General features: G+C 45.7%; 2 protein-coding genes across 6 annotated transcripts in view; one reads left to right on the forward strand and one right to left on the reverse strand.

Moving 5' to 3' along the window:
* EAF1 (ELL associated factor 1) overlaps positions 1 to 14,898 on the forward strand; it is a 48,728-nt gene that overhangs the window by 28,289 nt on the left and 5,541 nt on the right. For 2 of the 5 annotated variants that reach the window (XR_005836574.1, XM_040636830.1), the window contains one exon: positions 13,814 to 14,187. The exons of the other annotated variants lie outside the window; for them this stretch is intronic. Coding sequence is in view for 1 of the 2 variants with exons in the window: in XM_040636830.1 (XP_040492764.1) it covers positions 13,814 to 13,840 (27 nt within the window). In the remaining variant the exon portion in view is untranslated. Of the gene's footprint in view, positions 1 to 13,813; positions 14,188 to 14,898 lie in introns of those variants that run through there. 5 annotated transcript variants of the gene reach the window in all.
* The window catches only part of COLQ (collagen like tail subunit of asymmetric acetylcholinesterase), a 58,156-nt gene that overhangs the window by 6,717 nt on the left and 36,541 nt on the right, over positions 1 to 14,898 (reverse strand). Inside the window, exons 11-13 of the mRNA XM_008708833.2 lie at positions 13,324 to 13,404; positions 8,127 to 8,232; positions 1,655 to 1,794 (exon numbers count right to left, since the gene is read on the reverse strand). Coding sequence (XP_008707055.1) covers positions 1,655 to 1,794; positions 8,127 to 8,232; positions 13,324 to 13,404 — 327 coding nt within the window. The remainder of the gene's footprint in view (positions 1 to 1,654; positions 1,795 to 8,126; positions 8,233 to 13,323; positions 13,405 to 14,898) is intronic.

Below are 14,898 nucleotides of genomic sequence, written 5' to 3' on the forward strand. Positions count from 1 at the left end.
AATTTGGGTTAAGGGTACATAGAGGTTTATTACACTATTTGTTCCACTTTTGTATTTACTTGAAATTTTAAAGAATTTTTTGTTCTTAAAAAAAGACAAAGAAAACACTCCAAAATGCACCCACAACCAAGTGGACAATTTAGTTTCCTACTTTTGATTTTCCTTTGTTCTCCAATCTCCTATAATGAGTGTGTATCAAGTAAAATGGGGAAATCAGTTTTATTAAAAGGCTCTTACAAAGGTCTGAGAGGATCAGGTGAGAGGTCGTGATGGATAACCAGCAGGAAAAAACATCGGTGGAAAAAAGACAGTCTCTTCAATAAATGGTGCTGGGAAAATTGGACAGCTACATGCAAAAGAATGAAACTTGACCACTCTCCCACACCATACACAAAAATAAGCTCCAAATGGATGAAAGACCTCGATGTGAGACAGGAATCCATCAAAATCCTAGAGGAGAACCAGCAACCTATATGACATCGGCCAAAGCAACCTTTTTCATGACACATCTCCAAAGGCAAGAGAAACAAAAGATAAAATGAACTTGTGGGACTTCATCAAGATAAAAAGCTTCTGCACAGCCAAGGAAACGGTCAAAAAAACTAAGAGGCAGCCCATGGAATGGGAGAATATATTTGCAAATGACACTACAGATAAAAGACTGGTACCCAAGATCTACAAAGAACTTCTCAAACTCAATACATGAGAAACAAATAAACAAATAAAAAAAATGGGCAGAAGATATGAACAGACACTTTCCCAATGAAGACATACAATTGGCTAACACATGAAAAAATGTTCAAAATCATTAGCCATCAGGGAAATTCAAATCAAAACCACACTAAGATACCACCTTACACCAGTTAGAATGGCAAAAATAGACAAGGCAAGAAACAACAATTGCTGGAGAGGATGTGGAGAAAGGGGATCCCTCCTACATTGTTGGTGGGAATGCAAGTTGGTACAGCCACTCTGGAAAACAGTGTGGAGGTCCCTTTAAAAGTTAAAAATTGAGATAACCTATGACCCAGCCATTGCACTACTGGGTATTTACCCCAAAGATACAGATGTAGTGAAGAGAAGGGCCATATGCACCCCAATGTTCATAGCAGCATTGTCCACAATAGCCAAAGCGTGGAAGGAACCGAAATGCCCTTCAACAGATGACTGGATTAAGAAGTTGTGGTCCATATATATAATGGAATATTACTCAGCTATCAGAAAGAACGAATTATCGACATTTGCTGCAACATGGACGGCACTGGAGGAGATAATGCTAAGTGAAATAAGTCAAGCAGAGAAAGACAATTACTGTGATTTCCTCTCATCTATGGAGCAGAACTAGGAAGATAGGTAGGGGAAGAAAGGGATAAAAAAAGGGGGGGTAATCAGAAGGGGGAATGAAGCATGAGAGACTATGGACTATGAGAAACAAACTGAGGGCTTCAGAGGGGAGGGGGTGGGGGAATGGGATAGACCGGTGATGGTTAGTAAGGAGGGCATGTATTGCATGGTGCACTGGGTGTTATACGCAACTAATGAATCATCGAGCCTTACATCGGAAACCGGGGATGTACTGTATGGTGACTAACATAATATGATAAAAAAAACATTAAAAAAAAAAAACAGCCCAGATTTCTCCCAGGAGCCTTACCACGGGAACATGTGGGGAACTGGGCCCAAACATGGATTCCCTGTAGGAAGGGTTATTCACATTCGTAGGGGTTCCACAAAGACAGCTTCCTGGAGGCCCGGGAAATCCTCTGTCCCCTTTGGGTCCCATCACAAGTTGTCCTAGGAAGTAACAGATTGTGAGTCACTTGAGTGAAGGAAGAGCAAACCAAATAGCCCCAGGAGACGTGAGCAAACTTCACAACAGAAAGGAGGTCAAAGTGCAGAGTATTTTAGGGTAGGCCTGGGGGGAGAGGTTCAAAGAGACTCTTGTTCCAAGATGTGGAGGAGGTGATGTTCTCTGCGGGTCCCTTAACCATGCTGGGTGTTGCAGCTCCTTCCCCAACCATTTCTCCCTTCCCTTTCTCTATACTTTACAAACAGACATTCTACCTCCCGGACTACTTTGCATTCAAGGTCTGCAGTGGGAGAAAGTGAGGCATCTGGGAAAGTCTATCCTGATACAGGAAAAACGTTGCTGGTTAAGAGACATGGTTTCCTCCTCCTTCCTGTCTAGAAGACAGACAAGATGGCTGGTGCTGTAATAGCCACACTGCAACCATGAAGCAACAAAAATGAGAAGAGAAGCCAACACATAGGAAAGACCAGAGCCTCATGGGACATGGGATCCTAATAGTGACCCTTAGAGGCTGAATCAAAGCCAGCCATTGTCCACCTCTGAACTTCCTTGTTATATGAGAAAAATAATCCCCTTTTTGTTTAGACTATTATTAACAGGAACTTCTTGCTGACGAACACATCGCTAGCTGATAGCTTTTATTTTTTTAATTCATTTTCTTTTATTCTTATATATAAGATCTTTACAAAGGAATTTCTGAAGGTGGGTTTCTTTGATTTCTTCTGGAAGCAAATGGCATGTTTGAAAATGCTCCCCCTACTCATTGTCCCCTGATGCTGAGAAGAGTGTCCTAAACATACATGATTAGGAAATTTACTCCCTGCAGTGTGGGTGGCCTTGCCAGGGTAGTAGTTTCACCCTGATTCTAAAGGCCCTGATGCCCAGGCCACAGCCCAGATTGATTCCATCAAGAATGCTGAGAATAGAACCCAGGCATCTGTGCTTTTAAAAGCTCTCAAGCTGATGTACACTGATGTTGAGAACCGCTGGCCTAAGGAAGCAGTCTTTGCCCAAGCCATTCCCGCACCAGATTGTTCTCTCTTCACCTGCCATACCTCCCTCTCCAGGTGCCTCCTAGCTTGCTCCTGACCTGGGTTCCAACACCACTTCCTCAGGGAAGGGTTCTGAATGCTCACACTCAGGCATGTTCACCTTGGATACAATTTCATAGCTCCCCATGCCTTTTCTTCATGGTACTTCTGTTTGTGATTTTTGTATCTTGTGAGGTAATGTGAGGAAGGTCAATCTCCCTCAGTAGAATGTAAGATCCACAAGGGCAAGGTTGGTACCCGTGTTCATTTACCACGATTAGACACACTGTAGGGGCAGGATACATGCTTGATGACTGAATCAATGAATACATGAATGTAGACTAACTGGTCTTCAGAAAGGCTAAAATTCACCTTTGGGTTGGCTGGAGAGAGCTAGAGCAAGAGCCATCCAACAGGAAGAGAGAAAAGAGAGGGAACCTGGAGACGGAGGAAGGAAGAATGCTTCTCCTGGGAAAGTAAGGGGGAGTCTGGAGACCAGGGAGTCATTGCTTTCAAGCTGTGTAACTTCCAGGGCAGCCAGCAACTGGGGACACAGTTGGCAGCTCCCGGAAGGGCAGAAAATAAAATGACCCCAGGGGAGAGGTCTGGTCAAGGCCCCAAGGAAGTAGCTTCAACTAGAGGAGGAGACCCCAATGGGAATACCCTCCCCATAGCCCTGAGCGTTCCAGAACAGATATGTCCAAGATCAGAATAATGTCAGTAAGAGGGGAAGGGAGGCTTGCCAACATTTTATCCCAGGTTGTGGTAGTTCCTTTGAACAAGAAACATGCATTCAGTGGTGCAGGAGGAGCTCCAGTTTTGTGTTCTGACGTTTTCAGCACAGCCCAGAGAGACAGAGACTCCACTAGCCCAGGGATATTCTGGGTAATCATCATGTGGGGAAACGGAAGTGGGAGTTTCTATAACCAAGGATATGAGAGTGGAAGTGGAGCAGACTCTGTGACCCCAACAACTCCTCCAGAACCATGGCCTCAGAGAGATTCAGGAGTTTGTTCTATTATCCAGTTAGTAAGTGGGGACGCTGGAATGTGAATTCATGTTCGACTTAATGCTATGCCATTCAAGAGACAAACATCTAAGAATATTAATGCCTGCAGGAAGCTGGCAATTCCCAGGTACCACAGTGATTCACTTAGACCCTGTCTGGGTGCTGGAAGGACTCAGCCCAATTTGTAATTTAGTTATTGCAAATTACATCCCAGACGCATTTTGCCTTTTCCCCTCCCCTGCCTGCCAGCACCTTTTTCTCTATAACTTGGGTATTAAAGAGCTCCCATCCTCTCCACCAGCCCCAGCACCATCCTGCCCCACAGCACTGATCACCAGAGCCAGAGGTGGCCTCCCAGTAGGGTGACAGGACGGGGCAGGGCACTTGCTTCCTGCCACCACTGCAGTTTCCCTGCGGCTTCCTTTCAGCTGTCGGAGGGCGTCTGTCTCCCCTGCCTGTTGGTTTCCTGCCAGGAGGCACTGAAGGGCATGGCAACTCAAACTTCCATAGCCCGGCCTCTGAGAGCTGGTCTAGTGGGCCTGGCTGATCCACCATCCCTGGTAGCCAGAGGCCCTGGCTCTCCACTGTTGCCCAGAGAGCCTCCCATCACCACAGGCTGTGCAGTGGGAGCGGACCTGAGATGGGAAATCTGGGAGAAGGAGAAGGCACCACAGACTAGCTTCCACATCACCCCCAGCTCTCACTCTGCCTCTGTGGAGGCCGCATGGCTGAATGGAAAGTTCTCGGGGACAGGAGCCACAGACTGATTCTAGGCCCAGCAAGGCCAACAGTCAGCTGTGCGACCTTGGGGAAGTCCCTTTTGTCTGAGGTTCAAAGTTCTTTTCTATGAAGGGAGGGTTAGATAAGACCAGGATTGTTTGACCTGTGGTCCACAGAGCCCAAGCACATCCCAAGATGGATTTGGGACAGGGGTTCTAGAATTCTGGGAAGCAGTGTACAGAATCTTGGGTACAGATAGACACATTTTTCTCTGAGTGGGCTTGGGACTTTAATCAGCCTTCAAAGGTAGTCTCAGGAATCACTTTTGGGGCCTGCTTCCGTTCTTGACAATCCAACTGGTCCTAGGCCCAGGGAAGTTCTCTTTTAAATTACTTCCTCCTCTTCTTTCCCCACTTCACCCCACCCCAAATACTCCCAAAGTGCAGGATTATTGCCCCATTTTCTTCAGCCCCTTCACTGAGAGGATCCCCCAGAAAGGAAGTGACTCAAAAGAAGGCACAGGAAGGGGACATGACTCAGAAACGGACTGCATCCGGCTTGGCTGTCGTGCAATAACCCAGGGGGACAGACTGAGAACCCAATGGCCCGTGTCTGTGAATGCCTGCAGTACCTGGCCCTGCCCATCCCACCTGCCAGGTGCCATGGGGATGCAAAGCCGACTTGGCCACAGATGCTTGCCTCAAGGACTTGCCATCTAGAAGGAAGATGAAGCACAGCTGCAGAAAACAGTTAGCAGTGAAGGGCCACAGCAGAGAGGCAATATGTGACTTGGGCCCGGGGGAAGGAGACGCATCTGGTTAGGGCCTTGCTGAGGAGAGGGCTTTGAAGGAAGGAGATGGTTTCATTGGGTGCACTGGAGGATGACAGGGATGCTATTTCAGGCCATGTGGACCCAGAGAGACTGTAGGAATATGCTCCAGCTCAACAGAGAGCAGAATTGGTTGCAGGTAAAGGGCAGTGAGGCTGGGATCTGGCAGAGGATGGAGTGGGGGGAACAGGAGGTGTACATACTAGGCTAAATGAGAAGGAGCTGGAAGACCAAGGAGAGAAAGCAGAACTACACTGGCCCTGCTAAAGGGATGGGGTTGCAATCCCCTGGAGCCTGACAAAACAGTGGGCATCTGAGTAGGTTGCTGGGGGTCCCCAGGCCCTGCCCTCACCCAACATCAGACCCCAGGAGGGAACTGAGATTCAAGTCAAATGAGGGCTGGCCTTTACAAACAGACACAAATGAGGGCTGGCCTAATGACCTCTCTTTGAATCCACACTGCCCCCCTGCCTCCCGCCCCATGATCCTGGCTACTCATCAGCTTTGTGAGCTGCTCAACACCCCAAGGGCCAAGAGAGTCCCTTCCAAAGACAAAACTCAGGCCTCACACCACGCTCTCAGTCCCTGGGGCTGGCAGCTCATGATCATGGGGCTTAAGGGGAATGTAACGTGTGCCAGAACCGAGGAGGACGAGGGCTACAACAGACCCTTGAACAACATGGGCTTGAAAGGCGCAGGGTGACTTCCATGCAGATTTTTTACAGCACGGTCCTGTGGATATGTTTTCTCTTCCTTATGATTTTCCTAATAACATTTCTTTCCTCCAGCTTACCTTCTTGTAAGAATACAGTCATGACACATATAACATACAAAGTATGCGTTAATCGACTGTTATCAGTAAGGCTTCCAGTCAACAGCAGACTATTAGTTGTTACGCTTTGGGGGAGTCAGAAGTTATACGTGGATTTTTGACTGCCTGGGATCAGTGCCCCTAACCTCCACGTTGCTCAAGGGTCAACTGTAGCTGGAAGGACCCCCATAAGGATTGTCCAGTCAATTCACGGAAACAGATTATGGGGCATGGACACATAGGCTGGGTTGCATCTCCAATCTAGTTCCCCTAGCGGAAGAGAAATAGGCGTGACAAGACACTTTATTGTTATACTAACTGATGTTTGTTCTCCCACTATGTTTTCTTCTCCCGATTTCAAGGAGATAGCAAGACTTTATGCTTTCTTGCCCTTGCTGAAAACAGGTACTACGTGAAGACTGTTTGCCTTTCTGCCCCCTGTTCTCAGAGGAGAAAACCTCCTAAAAGGGGTGGCAGTATATATAGGAGGAGTGTGAGAAGCAAGGGAGCTGGAGGGTGAAAAAGGGGAAATCACCCCAGACATGGAGAGGCAGGGACCCCCCCCGTGTCCTGGAGAAGGGGTAAGGTCTCAGAAGGAACGGCTGTGGGGCACTTCTTGGGAGATTGAGCCATAGGGACCAAGTTTGGAAATGTTCTGATACCCAAGTATGGCATGAAGATGGCAGCTACGAGGCACCCGGACCATGTGCCCTTGGATAGCCGGCGTTTCAGAGGTGAATGGGGCAGATCAAAGGCTGGAGGGAATTCCTCTGATGTTTTTCCTGCCATAATCCCCAGAATCTTTGCCCAACTCTTTTTTGGCAGCTGGAGGAGTAGAGATAACCCCAATAATGCCTGAGATTGAGTTTTCCTGGCAACCCAACAGGTTAGAATCTCAGAGTCAGCTTTAATTTGGTTTAAAGGATCTAACAAATTACGACATTCTTGCCCATCCCATGACATGGCTGTGAATATATTCCCATAAACACAGGAAGGAAAAGTGAAATCTAGAATTTTAAAATGCCTTCATTTTCTTAAGAAAAAAATGGTAAAAATTGCTTGGGTTCCTTTTATATAACTGAGGACAAAGGACCCTACGTAGCAAAGCATAAAAGTAAAGACAATTGAGATTATGATGGTTACAAGTTTGCAGACAGTTCTTCTTGCTATCTCTGGGAAACAAGGCACATGACTGCCGAAAGGAACCAATTCAACCCACTCTCCTCACCAGACAGAGGAGGAAACAGAGGCTCAGTCTTCTTAGGCCCAGAGATGCTGTGTTTATTTATACAGACAATGTGCTATGAAAGATCATATTTGGAGCTGACGAAGGTACAAACTAAATAAAGGCTTTAGCTCATCAAGTTAAACAAGGTAAACAAGGTAGCAGTGTTTCTATGCCCTCTTCAATGGTAGACTTTGATTTCTTTTTATGATTTCTTTGTATGTTCAGTATAAACCAGCAAGGACTCTTTGATAACACTACATAAGATAGAAAATTCTGCCACACCATCTTTATTTCTAGGTTTAAGAAAATTGCTTGGAGTTGTGAAAGGTTTTTCTAGAAAAATGTATTAGTTGATGAAATACGTGCCGGTTATTTTTTACTTGAAGTCTAAATTGTAAATTTCGCTTGAAGTATAAACTTTTCACTTGAAGTGTAATCATGGTTCCCTTTGTTTTCTCCTCTATTTGTTCTCTAAAATCCTACAACAGAATCAGGATGGCATTTACCTCTCTTGTGTTAAAGTTGAAAGAGCCAAACTGTGGAGAAATTATAAATACATTAAAATGTGTCTAGTAGTTTCTAACTCAAAACACAAGGCAGACCTCTGTAGGCATCTCCTTGTGCCCTCTTTGGGGAGGCTGGCCGGGAGGGCGACACTGTAGATCACGTGAAGCAATGTAGCTCTTACCTGCGGATGGGGGGCCCGGGGGGCCTGGGGGACCCGGACGGCCAGGTTGACCAGAAGGCCCAGGCTTGCCTGGTGGGCCCATTACTCCACTCTCTCCCTTCTGCCCCTGACAGAGAGAAAGGCAGAGCCTGTTATGATAACATGACATGGCAAACTTCCTTCCCCATTTATATCTAAATCAGGGACCACCTTGCACTTTGGAGCAGGAGCCCAGGGCAGGATGCACTTGAGGCCTTGGCCGTCAAGCTCCTAAAAAGCCCAGGGCAGGGGCACCTGAATGTCTCAGTCGGTGGAGCACGCGACTCTTGATCAGGGTCGTGAGTTCAAAGCCCTACGTTGGGTGTGGAGCCTACTTAAAAAAAAAAAAAAAAGCTCAGGGCAAGTGATATTTGAGATTGTGATGGTTACAAGTTTGCAGACATTACTTCTTGCTCTCTCCCAGAAACATGGCACATGACTGCTGAAAGGAACCAGTCCAACCCACTCCCCTCACCAGGCAGAGGAGGAAAGAGAGGCTCAGGAAAGAGCAGAGATTCATGCAAGGCACCTAGCACTGAGGCAACGGACTTGTAGCCTAAGACTCCGGCCTCCGCTTGCTCGTCAAGACCATTTCTATTTTACCACAAGAGCTGTTTCCATCAAATGGCCCTCCATTGCTCTCAGAATAAAGACCCAGATCCTTATTTCAGTCTACAAAGCTCTGCATGGCTGGCCTTTCCAGACTTGTTCCAGCCTTCTGGTATTTTCAGTCTTCAAGAGCACCATGCCTTTTATTTCCCTCCTCCCTGCCCAAACTCCCTCCCAGCGGTTAGCTCTCAGGTAAAGTGTCACTGCAGCACAGCCTTCCTGGACCTTGCTAGACCTTGCCAGACAGAGTCCGTTCTCCTGGTCACAGGCTCTCAGAACTTGGCCCCTTTCCTTCCTGGCATTTACCCAGATCAGAAACACCACTATTTGTGCGGTCCTTTCGTCAATGTTTCTCTATGAAATAGAGGCTCCCTGTGGGCGGAATTTGTCTTGTTCCCCAGATTAAATGGAAGAGGAGAAAGATGCTGACAAAACAAATGGGAAGTAGTTCTGTTGAGCTGGAATTAAGAGACCTGGGTTTTCACATTGGCCATGAGACCCTGGGTCATGCAAGTCATTGCTTTGTGCCTCAGTTTTCTCATCTATAAAATGGGGCTATTACATTAAACACACACCTTCATAGCTTTGTTGTGAGAGTAATAAAGTTCCCAGAGGTGAAAAAGTGGTTTGCACAGAATCGAGGGCTGGGGGGTCAAGCTGACTATCATAGCAACTGGCTTGGTTTCATCTTTTTCATGTAGTTAGAAAAGGCCTGATTTTAAAAGAGAGGCACTCCTGGAGCTGTAGCCATTCCACACAGGATGTCCTCCTTGCTGCCTGTTCTGAGAGGGTCAAGAGCAAAGATTTCCTCCTTGGGGCTGCTTTGAGGAATAATCCCAGAAACTAAGGTCCGTAGGTTCTTCCCCCAATTTGCTAATTGTCTGCTCTTGAGTTGGGCCTAAACAGGACAGTGATTGATGCATGACATCTTTGACCTGGATCCTCTTTCTACACTTGTGCCTTGGCAGGCCTGCCCATGTAATGAAACATAATCTTCCCCAAGTCTGGGAAGCCGGTGGGCAGGGCACTCCTTTCCAATCACAACAGTGACATGTGACCTGCCGCTTTGTCAACGTGGCTCTGCAGTCTGTCCTGGCAATGTCCAAAGGGTTCTTAAATTCTTTTTTTTTTTTTTTTAATAATGATTTTTTATTATATTATGTTAGTCACCATACAGTACATCCCCGGTTTTTGATGTAAGGCTCGATGATTCATTAGTTGTGTATAACACCCAGTGCACCATGCAATATGTGCCCTCCTTACTACCCATCACCGGTCTATCCCATTCCCCCACCCCCCTCCCCTCTGTAGCCCTCAGTTTGTTTCTCATAGTCCATAGTCTCTCATGTTTCATTCCCCCTTCTGATTACCCCCCCTTTCTTTATCCCAAAGGGTTCTTAAATTCTTATGTATGTATGTATGTATGTATTATTAGGAGTTCTTAAATTCTTAATATGGGACCTGTGAGGTCAGAGTTTATTTCCAATTCCATCCTGATGGAGGGAGTTCTTAAGCCTTTGCCCAAGCTTGGAAACTAAGATGGGTCCCAGAATAGCAAAGGAGGTCACACCATCTTAATATAGCCACAGTAAAGTCTTGTTTTGCTAAAAGCCACATCAGCTGACTATGAGCACAGGAAATGCCACAGCTTGAAGGAGCTGGAAGCACTCCTTGATTCTGACACCAAACAATAAAGGAATATTCTGCGTATCAATCATTTGTTTAGAATAAGCCATGTCTCTGTGAGTGGGACTCACTGAGCAGTGCTTTCCAGGAAAGGCATTCTTCTTTATTCCTTTACTGCCACAAAGCTTGGTGATCCCTCTCAAGGAACTGTTCTGTCTCCTTCACTGAAGATTTGTATAATAGNGTCAAGAGCGGTTTTCCTGAGCCTGGTTGAAGGCAAGTGATAAAGCATGAAGGTGAGGAGAGATGTGTGGGGAAAAGCAGGTCTCAGCTCTCTAAGTTTGAATGCTGCCTTGGAAGCTTGCTTGGCTGAGGGGGTCACTCTACTACCCTGACCCTCAGTTTCCTTGTGGCTAGACCGAAGTGGATGAGGTGGTCTCCCAAATCCTTCTGGCTCTGAAATTCTGATCTCCTGAAGTTCCTTCTGGATCTCTGAATCCAGGAGTTGGATTGACTTATGATAACCTCCAGAAACTCTTAGTACCGCTGGCCCAGCAACATTCGATATATAAGACTCTGTGCTAGGAAACTAATTCATGATTAAAAAAAAAAAAGTACCATGGCGGTCTCCCAAGGCTAACAACTAAAGTATCTGCTGACTAGACAGGCAGGGAGGGTTCAGAACACACTCAGCTTATTTATAACATCTCGTAGGAGGGATAAACTCATTTCTCTGAGCTCCCACCCATGGTCCTGGGGTGGTTTTAAGATTGTTCCAACTGAATCATTCTCAACAGTGTCAGGAAATAGCCTTCTTTGCTCAAGCCATCACCGGGAAAAGACAGTCCAAGAAAAGCACCAGAAGGACCGAACCCAGCAGGCTTCTTGAACCCCAAGCATCAAACATTCTGCGTGGAATCAGCAGTAGGGAAGAAAAAGATTTTCCCTTTTTTCCTCCTTTTTCTGAGTCAAGTTTTTAGGGAATTATGGCATCACTGTGAAGTCATGGACATGCCAGCCATTTAAGACTTAGAAAACTGAAATTGAACTACTGAGACTTCAGAAGTTATAGTGGAATTGGTATTATCCAGGTTGGAGGCTGTGTCATTCTTAAGTTCACTTGGAAAAGACCAGAATTGGTTTCATACTGTTACCACTGTTTTGAATCCTGGCTACATATTAGAATCATGTAGAGAGGGGCGCCTGGGAGGCTTAGTTGGTTAAGCATCTGTCTTCGGTTCAGGTCATGATCCCAGGGTCCTGGGATCGAGTCCCACATCAGGCTCCCTGCTCGGTGGGGGAGTCTGCTTCTCTCTCTGCCTCTGCCCCACCCCCTGTTCATGCTCTCTCTCAAATAAATAAATAAATAAAATCTTTAAAAAAAAAAAGAATCATGTGGAGAGTTTTAAAAAACAACCACCCATGTGAAGTCCCATGCTAGGTCAATTACATCGGATGCTCTGGGAAGTGAGGCCTATGCACTAGGGGGTGATGAGAGGCAAACTTGGAGCTACAACCATTGCACCTGAGGCAGAAAACCTGTATCTAATCAGCCCCCAGATTATTCTGATAGATGCTAAAGTTTGAGAACCACAGATCTAGCCTAAGGAAAGAATGAAAACATAAGAAAGGAAAAAGATGTTCACCTCTCAGCATTATATATAATTTGGCTAGGCCTCTCTTGTCCAAGCAATCTACTGCGTACTCATTGACAAAATGTGATGCAGACATTTTAAAAAAGATTTTTAAATATGCTTAATGAAGGGCACATGGGTGGCTCAGTCAGTTGAGTGTCCAACTCTTGGTTTTGGCTCTGGTCGTGATCCTGGGGTCGAGGGAGTGAGCCCTATAAGGGGTTCCGTGCTCAGCGGGGAGTCTGCTTGGGAGTCTCTTCCTCTCCTTCTCCCTCTGCACCTCCCCCCACTCGTGCACATGTATGCATACCCTCACTCTGTCACAAATAAATAAATTTTAAAAAATGCTTAATGAATATGTGCAATAATGAGCAAAAATATGTATGCTATGATTTTAAGTTACAGTTTTAGGATACAACTATCCATTGGATATAAAGGACAAAAACAACTAGAAAGTTCACAAAGAAATAACACTGGAAGGAAGTACACTGAAATGGTTATGTCTGGGTGTTAGGCCTTTAGGTGACTTCGCTCCTATTCTCTGAATTTTCCAAGTTTTCTGTGATGATCATATATTACATTCATAATAGGAAAAGAAGTAAAAAGCCTACAAACTGACAACCAAAAAAGTAAAGGAATGCCTGTCCCTTAAAGAGAAGATGAGAAGTTTCTCTGAGGCACTCAGTACAGCTCTAAAGCCAGCTAGGGCAAATGTGCCTTCATCATTCCTCTCCCTATCACATCACATGGTTTGACACCAGTGTCTGCTGACCAGGGGGAGTCCAGAATGAACAATTTCCCTAAGCCCTTAATAATGCCCATAAAGGAAGTCACAAATCAGGGGTCTGATTTCCCGGCGGGGGTGGGGGGCAGGAAAAAACACTATATTGTTGAGACCCAGAAGACCGTTCAACAGCAAGGAAATATTTGGGCTGTTCTCCAAAACTCCATTTGTGTCTGTGGCATTGAGGCAAAAATCAAGTTTTCTGGATGAACAACCAGATCTGGGTTCTACTCCCAGTTGCTTTGGTTAAGATAGACCCATTCTTATGAACCAAAGATCCACTCTTGATTCTGGCCTTGGACACTGTTTGAATGGAGTGTTCGCTCCCACCTGCTTCAAACCTTGGTTAGCCTAGAGAAACAGGAGCTCCTGGAAGTGGTGCTCTTTCTGCCCACCAGCCTCGAGGATGCTGGGGATTGGGCCTATGGAATGTCTCTGATTGGCTCCAGCTGTTTGCCTCTCTATACCACCCACCTACGTCAGGAGGGTCTGACTTCAGGGGCATGGTAAGTACTGGGATTCTTACCAGCTTGCCTCGTTTTCCTGGTCTTCCTCTGGGTCCTCTGGGTCCTGTTATCCCAGGCTCACCCTTTGGACCCATTTCACCCTGGAAAAAAGAAAGAAAAGCAAGAGAGGAATTAGGGCATGTGGGGCAGGCACATCTCTACAGGTCCATCCAAACATTGGTCATGAGGGCAGTGCACTTGATCATTCCAGACCTCTTCCAATGGCCAATGTGGGAGATTGGGAAAGTGATGAGGTCATGTGAAAGGTAGATAGGTTTTTCAAGGAAGAGGAAGGAAGGGAGAAGGTTACCCTGGGTGGGTTATTTATTATCTGAGAGAGACAGCTGCTGGGCAGCCCACATCTTGGTGTTCCAAATCACCATCCTGAATGGCCAAAGTAGGAGAATCCTGCATTTCACTGACACGTGTGCCTGTAACACGGCACAAAGTCAAGGAAAAATGCTTTCCCTTTTAGTCAAAATTTTATGGTGTGTTTTGTTTTGTTTTTAGCACGAATTCCAATCTACGAGTTTTTGAATGACTGGACACAGTTTCGACAGCTATCATCTTTGGAAATTTGCTGCGCATGTAATGACCTTTATTTAGGGTTACACATTTCCCTACTCTTCTGTAAAAACTGCTTTGAGTTCCAGCTTGCTTTCATTTGATTTAGATGAGAACTGTGGGGAAAAATGTTCCAGACATATATTCACATGCTCAATATAATTATTGTAAAAGGCATGGAAAGCAATGTCAACAGTACTCTTAATTGAAAAGCCCTACTCTGAGCTATCAGAACTGAATGCACCAATTGCAGAATTCCATAGTTTAAGGCCAACCTTTTGTCAAATGCATTTCTCCATCATAGTTTCTCTCCTTCCCCATGTTCTTCTAGGATTCCAGAGCCACCTGCTGTTTCTTTGGGTCAGGGAACCCACAGAACATCATTCCTACCTCCAGTTATCCCTCTAGAGCCCAGAATGCACCACCACAAAGCTGTTTAGCAAAAGCAACCATGAGAGTTTCTGTTAGTCTGTAGCCAGTGTCCATGAGGAGCTCCCCCAGGCACTCAGAGAGAACAACAAACACCCAGAAGGCTCTTCACATGGAAGTCAGAGGAAGTAAAACACAGTAGAAAATTTCAGGAAACATTAATATAGAGTAAGGATGAAGCATAAAGCTCTGAAATTATGTCACTTGGCCAGTGTAACAAATTCGTCCCTACCCAAGGCATCAGCATCTTGCCACACCAAGAACTGTTCTTAAACCTCTGATTTCTTTCCAACGTGTCACATCCACCAGCGTCTAGGCAGTGAAAGAGTGTGGGAGGATAACATGGATTCTATGTTCGTATGATTTTCCTTGGCTATTTAGAGGGAGGGTTCATGGGGTGTTTTGTCTGGCTTGGAGAAAATAGCAGCATAAACAGTATAAGTTTTTTGTTTGTTTGTTTCTTTTTTTTTAAAGATTGGCAGAAGGAAGTGTGGGCCCTCTCTTTATCAACTGGAAGCAGCCTGTACATTCTTGATCTAATTTCTAAGACCTAATTATCGTTATCATATCATCTTTGTCTTAAAACAGCCTGCCATGAAAGG

This window comes from Ursus maritimus, unplaced genomic scaffold (assembly GCF_017311325.1).
Source record: "Ursus maritimus isolate PB19 unplaced genomic scaffold, ASM1731132v1 scaffold_20, whole genome shotgun sequence".
NCBI lineage: Eukaryota > Metazoa > Chordata > Mammalia > Carnivora > Ursidae > Ursus > Ursus maritimus.